We start from the raw sequence: 16,828 nt of genomic DNA, 5'->3' as shown, positions 1-16,828 counted from the left end.
AGTCTGGGGAACTCCACCGCCAACCCGGCTACTGTCTCTAGGAGCACAGGCAGGGCTGTTGTGATGCAGCTGGGAGGTAGGTACTTCAGAAACAAGCCCAATTGAACCCCTAGGTCCAACTTCAAGAGAAGAGACTCACACACCCATGATCTCTGGAGCAGGGATCCTGCGAGGAACTAATAATAATAACTGCCACTCCCCCACCCCTTCCCCTGGTGTCGTGGTTGGTGGAGCAGCTGGAACCCTTCTGGGCATATTTGTGAGAGGGGGACTCCTCCCTCATGGCCCAGCCAGGTTTCAGTAATACATGTCAGGTCTGCCCCCTCATCTAATATTAAGTCCTGGATGAGGGGAGCTTTATAAACCACAGACCTGGCATTTAGCAACAGCAACCTGAGACCAGGGCCCTGATTTCCTCTGTCACTAGGTCCTTGAGTTGAACTTGAAGGGCCGGAACAAGGGATCGCTGTGGTGTAGCGGGCCCTTCTTCCCCGGTAATGGCTAGCCCTGCAGCTCCCATCATATCTGCCCCTCCCAGTCGTAACCGAGATGCTCCGACCCGCCCCCATCCCTGTAGACCCCCCCCTCTCCCATGGCCCCCATTCTTCCCGGCAGGCAGCACATACCATTCGTTCTATGACGGTAGGCGGGTCTGGGCCCCCATCCACTTCTGCTTCTGCACTCAGTGGAGGGGGCTCCAGGCCGCATTCTCAATCCTATCATGTATACCACACAAGCACTCTCTTCATACACACCCCACAATAATCATTAAAAAAATACAACAATATAATAAAATAATAAATTAGTTAAATTAAAAGTGGGTACATTCTTCTTCATTCAGACATTCACACACACACTCCACAAACAGGTTAAATGCAGATCTGGATTCCACCCAAGCGGTGCGCGCAAGTTCGAATAGCTGGGACTGATAATGGTTTGGGAGGGAGAGTTTCTTGTTCTCTCTTTCCCTCCTGCGAGGCCCGGAAAAGTGCAAAAAAGGGTCCAAAGTCTGGGGTGACTGAAGTAGTTGGGGGGGGGAGAAGAGGGGGTAGGCGCCAGTTGGAAGGGGCGCTGGATCCCCGTCCGAGTCTTCTCTGTCTTCCGTCGTCTCCTTCTGTAAGGGGCGTGTGACACGAGGCAAAACGCAGAAGCTGTCGACATGCCAGAAGATCATCATAGTCGTTGCAGCGGTGGTGTAGTCCGAAAGGTAAACGGAGAAGAAGAAAAAAGTGAGGCTATGGCCGGAGCCAGGAATGGCGGCAGCTGGGGGGGGGGGCGATCGCTCGATCCCCAAGCGCACCGCCTTCCCGAACTGACGGTGCCGAAGACAAGATGGTCTAAGAAACAGCGCCGTCCGAGGAGGCGCTCTTGGGCAGCAGCGGACGGTGGCAACCACAGCAGAAGAGGCCAGACGCAGGGTGCCAAAAGCCGAGGTTGAGACAGTTAAGGCGTCGGGCAGTGAAAAGCCCTGCAGTGGTGGTGGCAGGGCAGAGAGAGGCCGCGGCAGGAAAGGAGGAGGGGGGGGTGCCCGGAACAGCAACGGCGGTGGCAGACAAAGCCAGCCGCCCTGTCCCGAAGCACATTGCTGTAACTCAGGTCCCCCCCGAGGCAGCGGAACACGGCCCGTCACATCAGTACAGCCTGGCATAAGCCCAACGGTTCCCTGCAGCAGTGTATGCGTGCGATAGTGTGTATGTGCGTGCACCCATAATGCAATGTGTGCTTAACACCCCCCCATGCCCCCTGCATGCATCCCTCTCCCGATGCATGCACGCATGACCTCCGGAGCCCCCATGCATGTGTCTGTATCTCTTGCATGTGCCCTGTCCCCCATGCATGCACGGCAGAGACCTGAAAACCAGCTGGCCAGCGGGAGACACACAAATGTGCGGTGGAGCTGAGCTGAGGTGACAGCTCGCGTGCCTGCAGAAATGGCTCTGCATGCCACCTGTGGCACGCTGCCATAGGTTAGTCCTCACGGATCTAACCTAACATCATCAAACTAGGTGGCTGCTTGGCAACCAAAACTCATTCAGAAGAGATGACAACCATTTTCTAATCTCTAAAACCTATTCAAAACTATTGTCTTCAGCCATGCCCAGTTTCTGCCAAAGGTAGTTACGTTTGTACAATGCTTCCCTTGGACATCGCAGGTGGATGAATAAGCTGCACATACCCTAAAAAGAATAACTTGCAAGTGAGAAGACAATTTGGTAAAGTATAGCATAGTTTTCTGAAATTCCGTGATATACCTTTACATCTCTCTCTGTCTCTCTCTGTCTCTCTCTTAACACTGTTTCATAATTACTACTTTAAATAGCAAAGACACTGATTACCGGGTGGCAAAAATGAGGTAAGGTGAGGACATTGATACAAAGAAGGGAGGGGTATGTGTGCGTGGAGAAACTTTTAGGGTTGCAGAAATACAAAACTTACAAGACACTCAAGAAGGACATTATTCCTGCTTCATGGCAGCCAAAGAACAAGGCTGTTCAATGATCATGGAGAGTTACGGAATGCAGAGTGTAAAAATGAAAAAGTACAGCGGAAGATAGGATAAGATCCTGAATTGGCTTGCTTGAGCGTTAGCCTTTGAACAACTTATTATTCTGGGGGGGGGGGGAGAAGAATAGAGTCAGCTGTTACCCAGAATAGGCTTCCATTTTGGGATTTAATTGGGGAAGATACCTGTACTGCAACAATATCCTTACAAGTTTCACTTATACATTACTTCATATTGATAAACAGAGTGTTCGATCACATCATTGAAATGTGCTTTGCAGTATTTGAGAACATAAGAGGGCAATGGCACAATCCTGAGAAAAGACACAGATGTTTTAAATATTGCAATGGGTACTTGGTGCTTACACCTTTAAAGACCAAAGGGTTGTACACCGGTACTCCACATTCATTTTAGAGAGGAGGGAGCAGGAAAAGTTACATTTCAAAGAACCAGACTTCCTCAAAACCCATCAGGTAAGTTTGGGGCATCAGTTCTAGAATTACCAGTAAACACATTTGATGAGTTTGATGTATGGAAAGGCTGCTGCTGCAGCAAATATCCTAAAATTCAAAATAAAACAAATTCAATTATTTTTAAAAGAATTGTGAGGTTACAATGATTAATACTGTTGCTTATCACTATTGTAGTATGCACATTGAGAACTTTCTCACCGGAAACAAATTCCTTGTGTGTGTAATCACACTTGGCCAATAAGAATTCTAAATTACTCCAATGATGGGATTCAATTTTTTAAAATTACTGGTTCTGTGGGCGTGGCTTGGTGGGTGTGACATGGCTTGGTGGGCATTGCAGGAGAAGGATACTGTAAAATCTCCATTCCCTCCCCACTCCAGGGGAAGGTTACTGCACAATCCCCATTTCCTCCCGTATCAGCTGGGACTCGGGAGGCAGAGAATAGATGGGGGCAGGACCAGTCAGAGATGGTATTTACCGGTTCTCCGAACTATTCAAAATTTGTGCTACCAGTTCTCCAGAACTGGTCAGAACCTGGGGAATATCACCTTTGGGGTACTCTCAAGACATACAGGACCACACATTCCATAATTCATAACCAGTAGGCAATCGATTGGGGAAGGTTGCACCACTCTATCCAATATTCAAATACAAAATAGAAAATAATCAGAAATCTCCCAAATTCTTTCCCCCTCCCATTCTGTCTATCTTAAAGATTTGGGATTGTGCAACTTCTTTCCAAAACAAGAGAAAGAAACACAACCTTTTGCAGCCTTCAGCTTTATTTTATGCAAATAGTTTTACTTGGTCTGTTGCCAAAAGAAATGGGTGTTAGCCTTAACCTCTTCCTGTTTCTTTTCAGAATGCATAATTCTGAATTTAGAGGGCCCCATCTGCCCTTCTAAATAACAAAGTAGCTCTAAATTTATAATGTATCTGCAAGGGATTAATGGACAGGAGGTGGGTTTTGCCTTTGGGCTTTCCTAAGCCGGCTTAGGCCGTCCTCTTGTGGTGCAGATTGCCACGTTAAAGGTTGCCATTATGTCTCATAGAAAAATTTAATTTTTAAAATTTAATTTGTCAAGCATGTATAACAGATAGAAGTATAAACATGACTATAAACACAGGAAATGGATACGAATAAATGGGGTTGTTAGGACCGGGACATTAGGCACGTCCGTGCACTTATGCATACCCCTTACAGACCTCCTAGGAATGGGATGAGGTCAACAATAGACAGTCTAAGGTTAAAGTTTTGGGGGTTTGGGGATGAAACCACAGTCAGGTAGTGCATTCTGGGCATTGACCACTGTTGCTGAAGTCGTATTTTCTGTCATCGAGTTTGAAGCTGTTTAAGTTAAGTTTGTATCTATTGTGAGCTCATGTATTTTTGCAGGACATTGTAGCAGATAATTTTGTGTACTATGTTCAGGTCAGACTGAAGGAGGCGTAGTTCTAAGTCGTCTAAGCCCAAAATTTCAAGCCTGATGGTATAAGGTGTTCTGTTGTGAGCAGAGAAGTGGAGGACTCTTCTCGTGAAATATCTCTGGCCTCTCTCAATTGTAATAATGTCTGATATGCAATGCAGGTTCCAGACAGATGAACTGTATTCGAGAATAGGTCTAGCACAGGTTTTACATGCCCTAGTTTGCAATACAATATTACCGCAAGATTAGGTTAACAACTCTTAATGCCTTTTTGGCAAAGCTGTTACAATGAGCTCTGGTGCTTAGATCATTAGAAATGAGTTTTAAAGTTATTTTTTTAGAAATGAGAAATTACTTAGCCAGATCAACACTACGAAGATCTTAAGGGTCTCTTAAACAATCATCATCATTTTCTTAACAAAAACCTCAGTCCATCAAATCCCCCCCCCCCCCCCAACTCTCGGGATTCACAGATGCACCCAGATCCCGAGGGCGCCTGGTGGGAACCGTGCCACGCTTATAGCGCTGATTGGCTTCGGATCGGTTCGTTAGGATTGGATGCGGCGCAGCGCCTGTCTCTTTCCGTCATCGATAGGGAAGTAACGTGTTCCCTCCGACTGCTGGGCGTGGGCACGGGGGACGCATGCGCCGTGATAGGTTTTCGGTGCAGGAGGCAAAAGGATTCTTTGGACCGGTAGAGTTTGATCACGGAGCTTGCTTTGCGGCCGTGGGTCAGCGCCCCGCTCCTCAGCCATCGCCACGATGCCTTTGCAGTTTGAGCTGTGCCCGGGCCGGCTTGTCGGCGGAGATCATCCGTGCTTTATTATCGCCGAGATTGGCCAAAATCACCAGGGGGATCTCGAGATTGCCAAGCAGATGATTCGGGTGGCCAAGGTGCGGCGCGAGCCTGGCTTGGGTGGGGGGTGGGGGCTTGGCCTGAAGGCGAAGGAGGAGGATCGTGGGCTTCTCGGGAAAGGTGGGAGACAATGAATGGCTAGGCTTGGTTGGAGGCAGAAGAAAGAGGTGCAATCCTTCGTTTGATTCCTGGAGGTGCAGCGGTTCATGCCTCCGCCGGCTTACTTGGAGCTGAGCTGAGCTGATTTGGTTTGGAGAACTGGAGTTGCGTAGCATGGTCTATTAGGATTATATTCCGTCTTTCCTTTATGAAGCTGTGCATTTTAATCACCCCCTCAAAAAGAAAGTATCTAAGTAAGAGAGAAAGGAAGGAAGGAAGGAAAGAGAAAGATGGAAGGAAGGGACGGAAGGAAGGAAAGAGAAAAAGCAAAAGCAAAAGGAAGGAAGGAAGGAAGGAAGGAAGGACAGAAAAAGAAAGAAAGCAGAAGGAAGGAAGAACCCGTTCAGTAGGAGAGCCAAAGTCTCCTGGTCAGCTTCACTGGCTAAGGGTGGACTAGGAGCTGGAATTCCCAAATGTCCTCCCAATTCCTTCACCACCACTTCCTGAATGCTAATAAGAATAACCACAACTAAATATGCCTATTTGCATTTGCTGATATGTGGCCTTGGTTTGAGCAAAGCTCAATATAAAGCATAGAACAAAAATGAATCAAGTGAACATCTCCACCTCTGGAGCCTGGACTTGTGACTGTTGCATTGCTGTTCCACTTTCTCCACCAGAATAGATAAGTTTGGAAAAGATGGGAGAATTACAACTAGGAGGCAATTGTGTGGATTCCCATTAAACATGTGTGAACAAAGCAGGGTGCAGCACACGTTTGCCTACTATATGTTGAACCTTGTGATGTGTTTAGAAATAGGTATTAATCCCTTCATCAATTTTAAGGGATTTATCAGTTGGGCTGCTGATCTGCAAGATGCCTAAACAATCTGAAAAAAAGAGCTCTTCTTGCTTTATTCCTGTGACTGCGAGATTTATAAGAATGGTTAGGTACACAACCTCTTTCATTAAGCGTTTCAGAGCAGAGAGAAATGGATGTCACTTTGTGTCAGGTCTCTGTGAGGTTTTATGACTTCTGCTGCCACCTGCTTGGGAGTGAGGAAATAATCCCTTTCTTTAAACATTGTATATAATATCTTGTATGGTGCTTTTAAAGTACAGGCAGTCCTCGACGTACAATCGTAATGGAATCTGCCCATTATAGTTGCAAGTGGTGGCGGCTGATAAGCAAGATGGTTTTGTTTAACGACCACCCACCCTCTGCTCTACCTGATATGGCTGTTAACCAAAATGTGTAGGTTATTAAGCGGAGTGCAGGGCCCTTCATGAGGCTGAGGGAGGCCTAGTGCAGGTCAGAACACTGCATTGTGCAAAGCGATGGATGCCCCTAATTAATTAATTAATTAATTAGTCATGTGTATGTAGTGTATATTTGGGGAGGGAGGGCTTTGAGAGCTGCATGCAACGAAATGTCATTTTAATGTATGCCGCTTAGTGTACATTCAAAGTGACAATGAAGTTATTCTGAGTCTAAGTATGGCCATCTAATGGCACCATTGTGAAAGAGTCACTGGCTTCCAGTGTCTTTCCAGGTGGAATCCAAGGTACTGGTCATCATATTTAATGAACTATATAGCCCAGGGCCAGGCTATCTGGGAGGCCACCTTTCCCTAAGGACATTGACCCATCCCATCTGACAGGTCAGATAGCATGGGCATGCTCCTAGCGCTTTCCCCTAAATATTGCCGTCTGATGGGAGCTAGGAAATATGTCTTTTCTGTAGCAGCCTTTGCCCTATGGGACACTCTGCCCCCTGAAGTTTGGCAGGCTTCTACCTGCCTAGCCTTTTGTAAAGTTTTAAAGATATTACTTCCCCCCCCCCACCTTTTCCCCTAAGTTCTGGGATAAGACGAGATAACTGGATATTGGAAGCTTTACTTTGCACCAGGTGTTATTTTTAATGTGCTTGGTTTAGGATAGGTTTTATGCTGTTTTAATTTTTGATTGGGAGCTGCCTGAAGTTTGTTATAAGATTGGTGGCTATATACCATATTTTTCAGAGTATAAGATGCACCGGAGTATAAGATGCACCAAGATTTTGAAGAGGCAAATTAAAAAAAAGTTTTTGCGCTCTGCAGACCTCCCACAAATGGCTCATATTTTGTCAAAAAAAGGGCATGCATAGCCTTTAGGAGGCTTGTAGAGTACTCCTGTGGGCTGGGGGGAGGGCAAAAACGAGCAAAAAATGGCCTGTTTTTCACTCATTTCTGCCCTCTCCAGCCCCCAGGAGCACCCTGGAAGGCTCCTAAAGGCTATGCACAACCATTTTTGCGAAGGGGGTGGGGTTTCAGGAGGCAAAAAATGCTGTATTCAGTGTATCAGACGCACCCAGATTTTCACCCTCTTTTTTGAAGGAAAAAGGTGTGTCTTATACTTCAAAAAACACAGTAAATGTTTTAATAAAATAAACATGGAGCTTACTGTATATCCCACAGATATGTCCCACTCTTTGTTGTGAGGCAGGTGGGTTAAAGCGGCCTAATGGAAGTCTTGCTGGGGTTGTCTCTTTGCAGGAATGCGGAGCAGACTGTGCCAAGTTCCAGAAAAGCGAATTGGAGCACAAATTCAACCGGAGAGCTTTGGAGAGGCCATACACGTCCAAACACTCTTGGGGGAGAACCTATGGGGAACACAAGCGCCACCTGGAGTTCAGCCATGATCAATACCGAGAGCTGCAACGCTACGCCAAGGAGATTGACATTTTCTTCACAGCATCTGGCATGGATGAAGTAAGAGTTGTGAATTTGGAATTTGAGGTTTAAAAGGAATTTCGGCTTCTGAGCTTGCCCACACAAAGGGGGGGGCAGAGATTCTTCCTAGAATAGCAATCCCAGAATTTATTGACATACTTAAAACTCAATTTCTTGCCTCTTTCTTGGCCTGAATACTTCAGGTCTTTACACATTTCATCTGCTTGTTCCCAGCACCTTTAGTCTTTCTTCCCACAAGAGAGAGAATAGCAGAATATATTAACGGGGATTTAACAAGTGGAGTTAAGAGTTTCAGAGCCTATTGTGGTTTGACTTCAGAAAATGGAACCCAAACTGATGGAAGCTTAACACTAAACAACATCAAGAGCCGTACTGTGGATCAAAGAACCCAACTTTTTCTAGGGATTGCTGTGTTGAAGAAACCGATAACATATTTCTTTCATGATTTTGGTATGGCTATAATTGCCTTTTAATCCTTCTCTTAATTTTTTAGTGGGCCCATTCATCCTGTTGGAAACTTTGTTTTGATTTTGCTTTTTTGTGTGTCTTGCTCGATAGATGGCTGTAGAATTTCTGCACGAACTGGATGTTCCATTTTTTAAAGTCGGGTCGGGGGATACAAATAATTTCCCATACTTGGAGAAGACAGCCCAAAAAGGTAATTTGCTGGGAGCAGAGAAACCACCTGTTTTCATTTGTATAAATGAATGTGAATTCACATGCTCCTGTGTCCAAATAATTGATAAAATGCACAGTCATCTCTCTCTCCCTCTCTGAGAAAGAGGGGGAGAGAGAGCACAATATTATCTGCCTTGTCTGGTTATAAATGGAGTATTTTATATTTCGGACTCAAAATTCATTTGCCAATGATGGGGCCAGTTATGTGGGAAACATAACTTATTGATATCATGCTGCAATTTCTATTAAGGAGATAGAGAGAATTAAGGCCACATCATCTTTGGCAGCGAGTCTTGTTTTTCGACTCCAAATATCTTTAGATGTTGACCAGAGGTGGGTTGCTACCAGTTCGGGCAAACTGGTAGTGGAATGTTGGCCTGAGTCGCAGAACCGGTCACGCCTCCGAACTGGTTCCTTGGTCGCCGCTGCATGTTTTTTTCTCCTTTTTTAATGCGCAGAACTATTTATGGGCAACTGCACATGCGCGCAGGAACCCGAAGTAACGCCAACAGCAACTCACCCGATGTTGACTTCTCTATCGCATCCAAAGGATAATCCTCTTTTATTAATTTATTTAAAAGATTAAAATATTTTTTTTTTATTTCCTTCTTTTGGATGCAATGGGTATGGGGAAGCATTTTATTTTTCCTGCTTTGGACTCCCCAGAGAACAGCTTAGAATAGAATTAGGTATGTGCAACTGCCTTGATTTTAACCATTGGAAGACACCGGTGTGTTTTTTTTCTTCCAGAGTCTTAATAGATATAGCAGGAAACTTGACAGACAAGATGCAATTCTTCAAGCCGTCTTTTTTATTCTCAGCAGACCTCTCAGTAGCTGGGCCCACCTTGACAAAGTTCACCTGAAAGAATAATTCAATTTGCTTTTATTACTATGTTGGAATGCTGATGGTTTTGCCTCACTTCTCTCTATAGAGCAGGGCCGTTCAGCTGCTTCAATGATTTGGAAGCAGGCTGTTCAAAATCTGCTACTGAATTGTTATTTTACACTAAAAAAAAGGAGCAGATGCACAGGAAATAGCAACTTTAACAGTAATTCCCTAGTTTGGTGAATTTAAGTGAACCATATATTTTTCTTAGCCCCATCCATTCTTAGGTCCTGGTCAACTGTGTGGCTGGGCTTGGTCCCTGGTCTGTCACTGGGGTGTGTGGGGTGATCCTGACTCAAAAAAAGATGGATAGTCCTCTGCCAGGAAGATCTAAAACTAGCTTTTCATATTGTTACATATCGTGAAACATCCCTCCTCTTTTTCTGAATGTTTCCCACAATACAGTACATCATTTTTAAAGGGTTTTTTTTTTTTTTTTTGGCTTTATGATAACAGTTGATGGTAATAAAACAATAGTATTCTTCAAAGAAAAGGTTTCTCTTCGTGGGTTCCCTCAAACAGGTCTATCCTGTCTTTTTGAACTCAAAACCAGGAGACAAACATTTAGGAATGTCTCAAATATAATTAAAATTACCTTGACAAATTTGTCACATTTGGTCACATTTAGGATAGTGTCTAAAACAAATTGTAAATTATTCTGCCATTAAACCAACAAAAATATTAACCTTGGGTAAAAAAATAAAACATGGAAGATGGATTCATGGACCCTATTAAAATCTAGCATTAGAATAGGGGTGTCCAACCTTGGCAACTTTTAAGTCTTGTGGACTTCAGCTCCCAAAATTCCCTAGCCAGTTCACAAGTTGAAGTCCATAGGTCTTAAAATTGCCAAGGTTGGACACCCCTGCATTAGAAGGACTTTCTAAAAATGTTTAGCTGGAAATTCTTTCATGGGAAATTTCAAGGTGGATACATATTAGCCAATTTGGGGTGTAAAATAATTGGAGTATTCAAATCCATAGACAAAATGGAGCCACATTGTATCTGGGAAGAGGAAAAGAAATGATGTAGTGAACAAGTTGAACTAAAATTTATCCATACGGAAAAAAGGATGTACTTAATAAGATTATTAATTGATAGTGTATCAGTTTGTATAACTTGGCGGTAGAAGTCAATCATAGTAAAATTAAAAATGCTGCCTTGGCTTTTCATTCCAGGTCGCCCAATGGTAATCTCCAGTGGGATGCAGTCAATGAGCATAATGCAGCAGGTTTACAAACTGGTGAAGCCCATCAACCCAAATTTCTGTTTTCTCCAGTGCACCAGTGCCTACCCCCTTCATCCTAAAGATGTCAATCTTCGTGTCATAACGGTCAGTGAGGAATAATGCCTGGAGGGTTGTAGGAGAATATAGCAATGTAGGACAGTATAACTGTGATAATTCCTGCAAGACAATTTTGATTGCCAGCTCAGGGTTGAGTAGGACTTGAATTTGAGAACTTTCTATGTAGAGTAAGCCTGCAAAGGTAACTCCAGTTTTCTGGTGAGTATCCCTGTGTTAGACTATGAGAAAAAAACCCTCTCATATTCAACATGAGTGAGTCAAACCACTTTGCTTTACCAATTTGTATCAATTTTATTATCATTTTAGGAATACCGCTCAGCCTTCCCAGATATTCCTATTGGTTATTCAGGTCATGAGACTGGGATAGCCATTTCTGTTGCTGCAGTGGCGATGGGGGCCAAGATATTGGAGCGCCACATCACTTTAGACAAGACATGGAAAGGCAATGACCATGAAGCATCTCTGGAGCCCAAAGAGTTAGCAGAATTGGTGAGAAGCATCCGGATGGTAGAGAAAGCCATGGGATCACCGATCAAACAACTCTTGCCTTGTGAAGAAGCTTGCAATGAAAAGGTAATTCCTTGAAGGCAGAAAGACCTTCTTCCCAGGAATTATATTCTATGTTTTTCTGGATGACTGAGGGTAAGCTGTTGACTTACTCCTGATATGAGTAGACCTGCCTGATTTGGTACCAAGAAGGTGGATACTGAACTTTCGAATTACTAAATGAAAGCTCAGAGCAGATGTGTCTGTAGGGGTGGACAAGCGAGCATCCCACGATGGAAGCAGCAATGGAAGCTGTCCCCTAGTCATACCTGTCTCCCGCCGTCACATGCAGATTCAAGGGAGTTTGGAACTTGCAGTGTATTGCTGCTTTCATTCCAGTGAAAGTCTAATTCCCACAGATATTTCTGCCTACCATTATTCCTTATTATAAATCCCAGGCTTTAGGACAAGTAGGAGCTATTAACTGAGCAACATCTGCAAACTTCAGAACCAAAATCCTTAGATTAATAAGATTAATTATCTAAAACTATATCTACATTCATGGGCATTAGGCATTGACTTGTGACCGCAATCACTTCTCTTGCTGAAGCTAAACCAAGGTGGATCTGGTTTGTGCCTGGATAAGAAGTGGTCTGGGAACTCCATATGTCTTCTCTGAAATCTACGTTGCTTGAATGGCTTACAGCACCTTCAGTCCTAAATTCTCCGTAGAACAACTTTGCTTATTTAAATTTCGCTTTTTTTGCAGTTGGGAAAATCCGTAATTGCCAAAGTCAGGATCCCAGAAGGCACCATGCTCACGTTGGACATGCTCACAATAAAGGTGGGGGAACCCAAAGGATATCCACCAGAAGATATTTTTGAGTTGGTTGGCAAGAAGGTCAAGGTCAATATTGACGAAGATGAGACCATTGTTGAAGATGCAATTGAAAACCATGTGAAAAAAATGAAATGCTGAGTGGCATTATATATTTATCAAGGATTGTCTTGGGAAGTGTGATTGGCCAAAATATTAAAATCCTAATATTTAAAATTGCATTGAAGATATGTGGGAAAGTGAACCTTGATGAGATTTTTCTTTCATATAGAATTTCATTTCTCTACCATTCTGAAGAACAGAAATAGGGCAATATACATTTTTCTTCAGAATGTGTGGCTAGGAACCTTGTGCTCAGAAATGTCACAGTGTCCTACCAGTTAGGATATTGCCCAAAAAGTACTGCAGAGCTATGGAAATGATACTTTTCTAGGATTAAATAGTTTAGTTCTCATGTTAAGATTAGACTCTTCTAATGTGGAGAATTCAGGACAAGAACTGCAGTGCTAGTTGGGAATACCACAGAGAATAGTAAATTCTATGCTCTTACAATTTGATTTGTCAGTCTTCCTTCCCTGTCTTTATCATTAAGGTTTGTCTATAGAGAAAATATAAAATGTATACAAACCACACTTATTTTTAAACCTCCCTTATATGCTTCTAGGCTATCAAGTACCGGCATCTAATCAGCTTGTACAGACAAACCTGATTATTAGACATTTAAGGAAAACTTTGTCCTAAAACTGAGCTTATGATCAATGATTGCTTTTTTGAAATAAAAAATTAAGTTGGCTATCATAAGCAATTCCTACCGAGAAACAATTCAGTCAACATGTTTAACGTAACCCTGTTTTTATGATGCTATTGTTTTTGGTTGTATCATGTGCCTTGTAATGAATCAGAATCACTCAAGATGTTTTAATGAATGTAGCATTATTTATTCTATTATGGTATACTGATAATTCACATTTCAATCTTGAAAACTTTGAATGAAGAATGCTGGCTTATGCTTGAAAAGTGTCCAAGAGAGTTCATCCTTGTGAGATTGATTTACTTAAAAACTCAAGCGTAAATTTCAGGCTTCTGTTAGTCCACCTACCCTGTTTCAGGACCATTCTGGTACATGTTAATGAGTGTTACATTTATATAAATTCATATAGCCTAATATAGGCTGCAGCTTGTGAAAGTGGAGATGCAGTCTATGTGCTATGGAGTGCTCACAGGTGCATGCGTCTTCTAAAAAGTATTCCACTATGCGGGTGTCACGGAAGCCCAGAAACAAGGAGAGGAAGTGGGTGCAGGCTTGTTTGCTCAACCATTTGATGCAATATCAGCATAGATTTTTTTTTTGTGATTCATGATGGTGTCATTCTATTAATCTTGCTTTAAGGAAATAATTAAACAATAATGGACATTTTTTTTAAGATTTGAAAAAGTTAATAAAATTTGTTGAATAAACTTTTTTGTTCCCTGTTTGTTTTCATGGGGACAACTCTATTGCATCTCCTGTGGGATCTTCTATCATCGAGGGAGGAAAGAGAGCCCCTTTAGTCACTTTTTGATTTGATGAAGGATGAGTGCTGCCAGAAATACAACACTGCTGCCCAGAACTGTGTTTGAAAAAACCACAACTTTTTAGGCCATAGCAACAGGGACAATATACTAAACAGGGTTTGTGAAGGATGGTTTTGCATATGTAGACCAAATCTGTCTCAGTCTTAACAAAACACAAATCAAAACAATGGGGACAGAGTTATGGGGAAATCAGAAAAGCTTTGTTTAGGAACAAGGGCTCAGTCCTTCCTTGGGAATTCCATCTCAAATTACCTATCATCCACAAAGTGGTTCTAAAAACTAACCTATAGTTCTACTCTGCCAGTAACAACCATCCAGGTATATTAGCCTTGTCATTACTGGGTCTGCTTGGAAAGAGGGAAGTATGGTCCACCTTAGGCAAGGGTATCAAACTTGTGTGGTCACGTGACGTATTGTGACCCTTCCTTTGTTAATATGGGGGTGAGCATGGGCAGTGTGTGACGCATCCAACCTAACACCCCTGATTAAAGCCAACATGATTCAGTCCCAGACCAAGCTGCAGGATTAATGGGAAAGCAAAATGGGAGTTGATCCAACACACATCTGGATGATTGGTTGCCTGAGATTGTGATATCTGGGATTTTTTTTAGACATACAGATTACAAATTTGTCCTTCCCCATACTGGTTGAAATGCTAGAAGGATTGAAGTTACCTCATGATGAAGTTATAAAAAAGTCATGTAATTAAATTAAGTGAAAGTCAAACATCTTTAACATTCTCTTTTTCCATTATTTGTCATGTTAACTATCAGCATTCTTAACTTTTGTGAAATTTCTTTTTTAAAAAAATTATCACTGTACTCTATTTTTCTCAAGACATTGCTCATCCGAAGCATTAATACAATGCTTTAGTGGTGATTGCATTTCCCTTTAGTATATGTCAAAGTACTACTCTTAAGTTTTCCTAGGGTCGTTCAGGAATTTGATTTCACTCAAGAGATTTCAGAGTTGTAGGACCACAAATGGAAAACTTGTTTACAGCCCTTTAAAACAACTGCATCTTTTCCTAGAACCCCAGAACACTTCCAGTATGATTGAGCCTACCATTTTGGTGCTTGATTTTTTACTGTGTTTAGGTATGCACAAAGGCACAAAAGTGGCAATTTTTCAAAGCAGCTGAAACTTTCCCCAGGGTCATGAGGAACCTGACTTTCTACGCCATTCCAGAAATGGACTGAGTTTAAATGGTGCTATTTTGTGCTCACAATATTTATGGAATTATTGAGCAAGTCTTGGAAAATGTTTGGAAAAATGTTTCGATCATAAAACTGTTCAGCCTTCAAAATGCAGTACTTTGAGCTGAAAATGTTTCAAACTGGAAAAATCTTACTCAGTGTAACTTTATAGGCATATGAAGTAGAATCTTGCTTTAGAAATTAGAATGCTAACTTCTATACATAAGGAATGATGAACAAAGTGCTGTTTTAAGAGGGAAAGTTGAAAATTATCAGTTACGTTAAGAACAACTGAAATAAGATACCATTTTTTCAACTCCCTTACAACAGTGGCCAGATTTATGCACTGAAAAGCAGGACCTTCCTTGGGTTACATGACTCTGAAAGAAGGGGGAAGAAGGCTTTGAATGGAATAGTCATTAACATTCAGAGTTACTGCCCAAATTATTCTTCAAAGAGAACTGGGGATTTTTCTTCAGAGTATTTTTCTCTGTGACTTTCAGACAGATCTGGCCTATCTTTGTACTCAAATCTTATTCTTGCTGACTTTTCCCTCCATATTAAATGTTATCTCATCCCACTGTTTCCAGAGTATTGTGGTAAACAGAGGCCTGAGAATTTGTTCCAATTCCCCCCCCCCAAAAAAAAAGCACCAATATTTTTAAGTAGCATATGGAGCTTTCCAGGAGCATCCTTCCTACTGAAAACACCCGAGTCCTGAGTGGCAATGAGAAAAGCATGAAGTAATAGGAAGATAAACTGAAAATGAAATTGCCAGTATCCTACACATCTTTGTAAACAAAAGAAGGATCACTAGTCAAGCACCATCCTTTATGCAGGGATCCAATCCCTCTTTCATCCGATTGAGAGAAGAAACAGAAATATTCCACCATCCTTAGATTCAGTTCCACTTGTATACATCTATAACAAAATAGATACATCTATAACAAAATATCAAGAGTAGGCCCAAAGTTTATGCAAATCTCCAAAGTTTGCTATTATTAGAGTGAAGTTTCATAAACTGAGATGTGGAGTCTATCAGATAAGAATTTGCAAATGCATAGGGATTGGTGTACACTTCGATGCTTCGGCACATTATTGAAACAAAAGGAGCATTTTGCACTGCATATAAATCATCTGGAAATGGACATCTGCCTGTCTACTTTTTACCCTAAAGAGGCTAGTAATAAAGAACCATTAGTAAGCTGATGGTTTAAATGCATAACTGAATCCCATGCATTAAAAAAGGTATTGTAAGCAGTAACTATATATAATAATATGAATACCCCGAAGAAATAATACAAAGCAACTTAGAACTGAGGAGAAATTTCCTGACAGTTAGAACAATTAATCAGTGGAACACCTTGCTTCCAGAAGTTGTGACTGCCCCAACACTGCAAATCTTTAAGAAGATGTTGGATAGCCATTTGTCTGAAACGGTATAGGGTTTCCTACCTAGGCAGGGTGTTGGACTAGAAGACCTCCAAGGTCCCTTCCAACTTTGCTATTGTATTGTATAGGAATCCACATGAATACTCAAAACAATATTCTTTAAAGAGACTGCGCATTTCCAAACCTTCAGTTGCTGAAATTTTAAATGCTAAATTAGAATAAAATTGTCGTTTGAGTTTTTAACAATTTTCTTCCTGTATAAATGTGGATATAGAGAACATAGTTCAACCTCTATTTCTATTTTTAAATTAAAGGGGAGGTTCTCAAGACAATTAATAGATTTTAAACAGCTAGTTTAGAAGAAAAAACACAAAATTG

The 16,828-nt window shown here is 42.1% G+C and overlaps 1 protein-coding gene across 1 annotated transcript; it reads left to right on the top strand.

The window, feature by feature from the left end:
* Positions 1-5,044: 5,044 nt before the first annotated feature.
* Positions 5,045-13,745, top strand: NANS (N-acetylneuraminate synthase). The gene is made up of 6 exons (XM_032214448.1): positions 5,045-5,298; positions 7,894-8,109; positions 8,650-8,749; positions 10,836-10,990; positions 11,270-11,536; positions 12,219-13,745. The coding sequence occupies exons 1-6, from the start codon at positions 5,167-5,169 to the stop codon at positions 12,426-12,428; spliced, it is 1,080 nt and encodes a 359-aa protein (XP_032070339.1). The 5' UTR covers positions 5,045-5,166; the 3' UTR covers positions 12,429-13,745.
* The last annotated feature ends 3,083 nt before the right edge of the window (positions 13,746-16,828 follow it).

This window comes from Thamnophis elegans, chromosome 3 (genome assembly GCF_009769535.1).
Source record: "Thamnophis elegans isolate rThaEle1 chromosome 3, rThaEle1.pri, whole genome shotgun sequence".
Lineage (NCBI taxonomy): Eukaryota > Metazoa > Chordata > Lepidosauria > Squamata > Colubridae > Thamnophis > Thamnophis elegans.
The sequence above is the reverse complement of the archived record's forward strand: the minus strand, read 5'-3'. Positions and strand labels throughout refer to the sequence as shown.

What these genes read in the sequence shown, in the direction of transcription:
- NANS (XM_032214448.1), top strand. Translation starts at nt 5,167, where the DNA reads ATGCCTTTGCAGTTTGAGCTGTGCCCGGGCCGGCTTGTCGGCGGAGAT. An exon ending in CAGCATCTGGCATGGATGAA is followed by an intron (nt 8,110 to 8,649) that starts GTAAGAGTTGTG and finishes CTTGCTCGATAG; the next exon opens with ATGGCTGTAGAATTTCTGCA. An exon ending in TCAATCTTCGTGTCATAACG is followed by an intron (nt 10,991 to 11,269) that starts GTCAGTGAGGAA and finishes TTATCATTTTAG; the next exon opens with GAATACCGCTCAGCCTTCCC.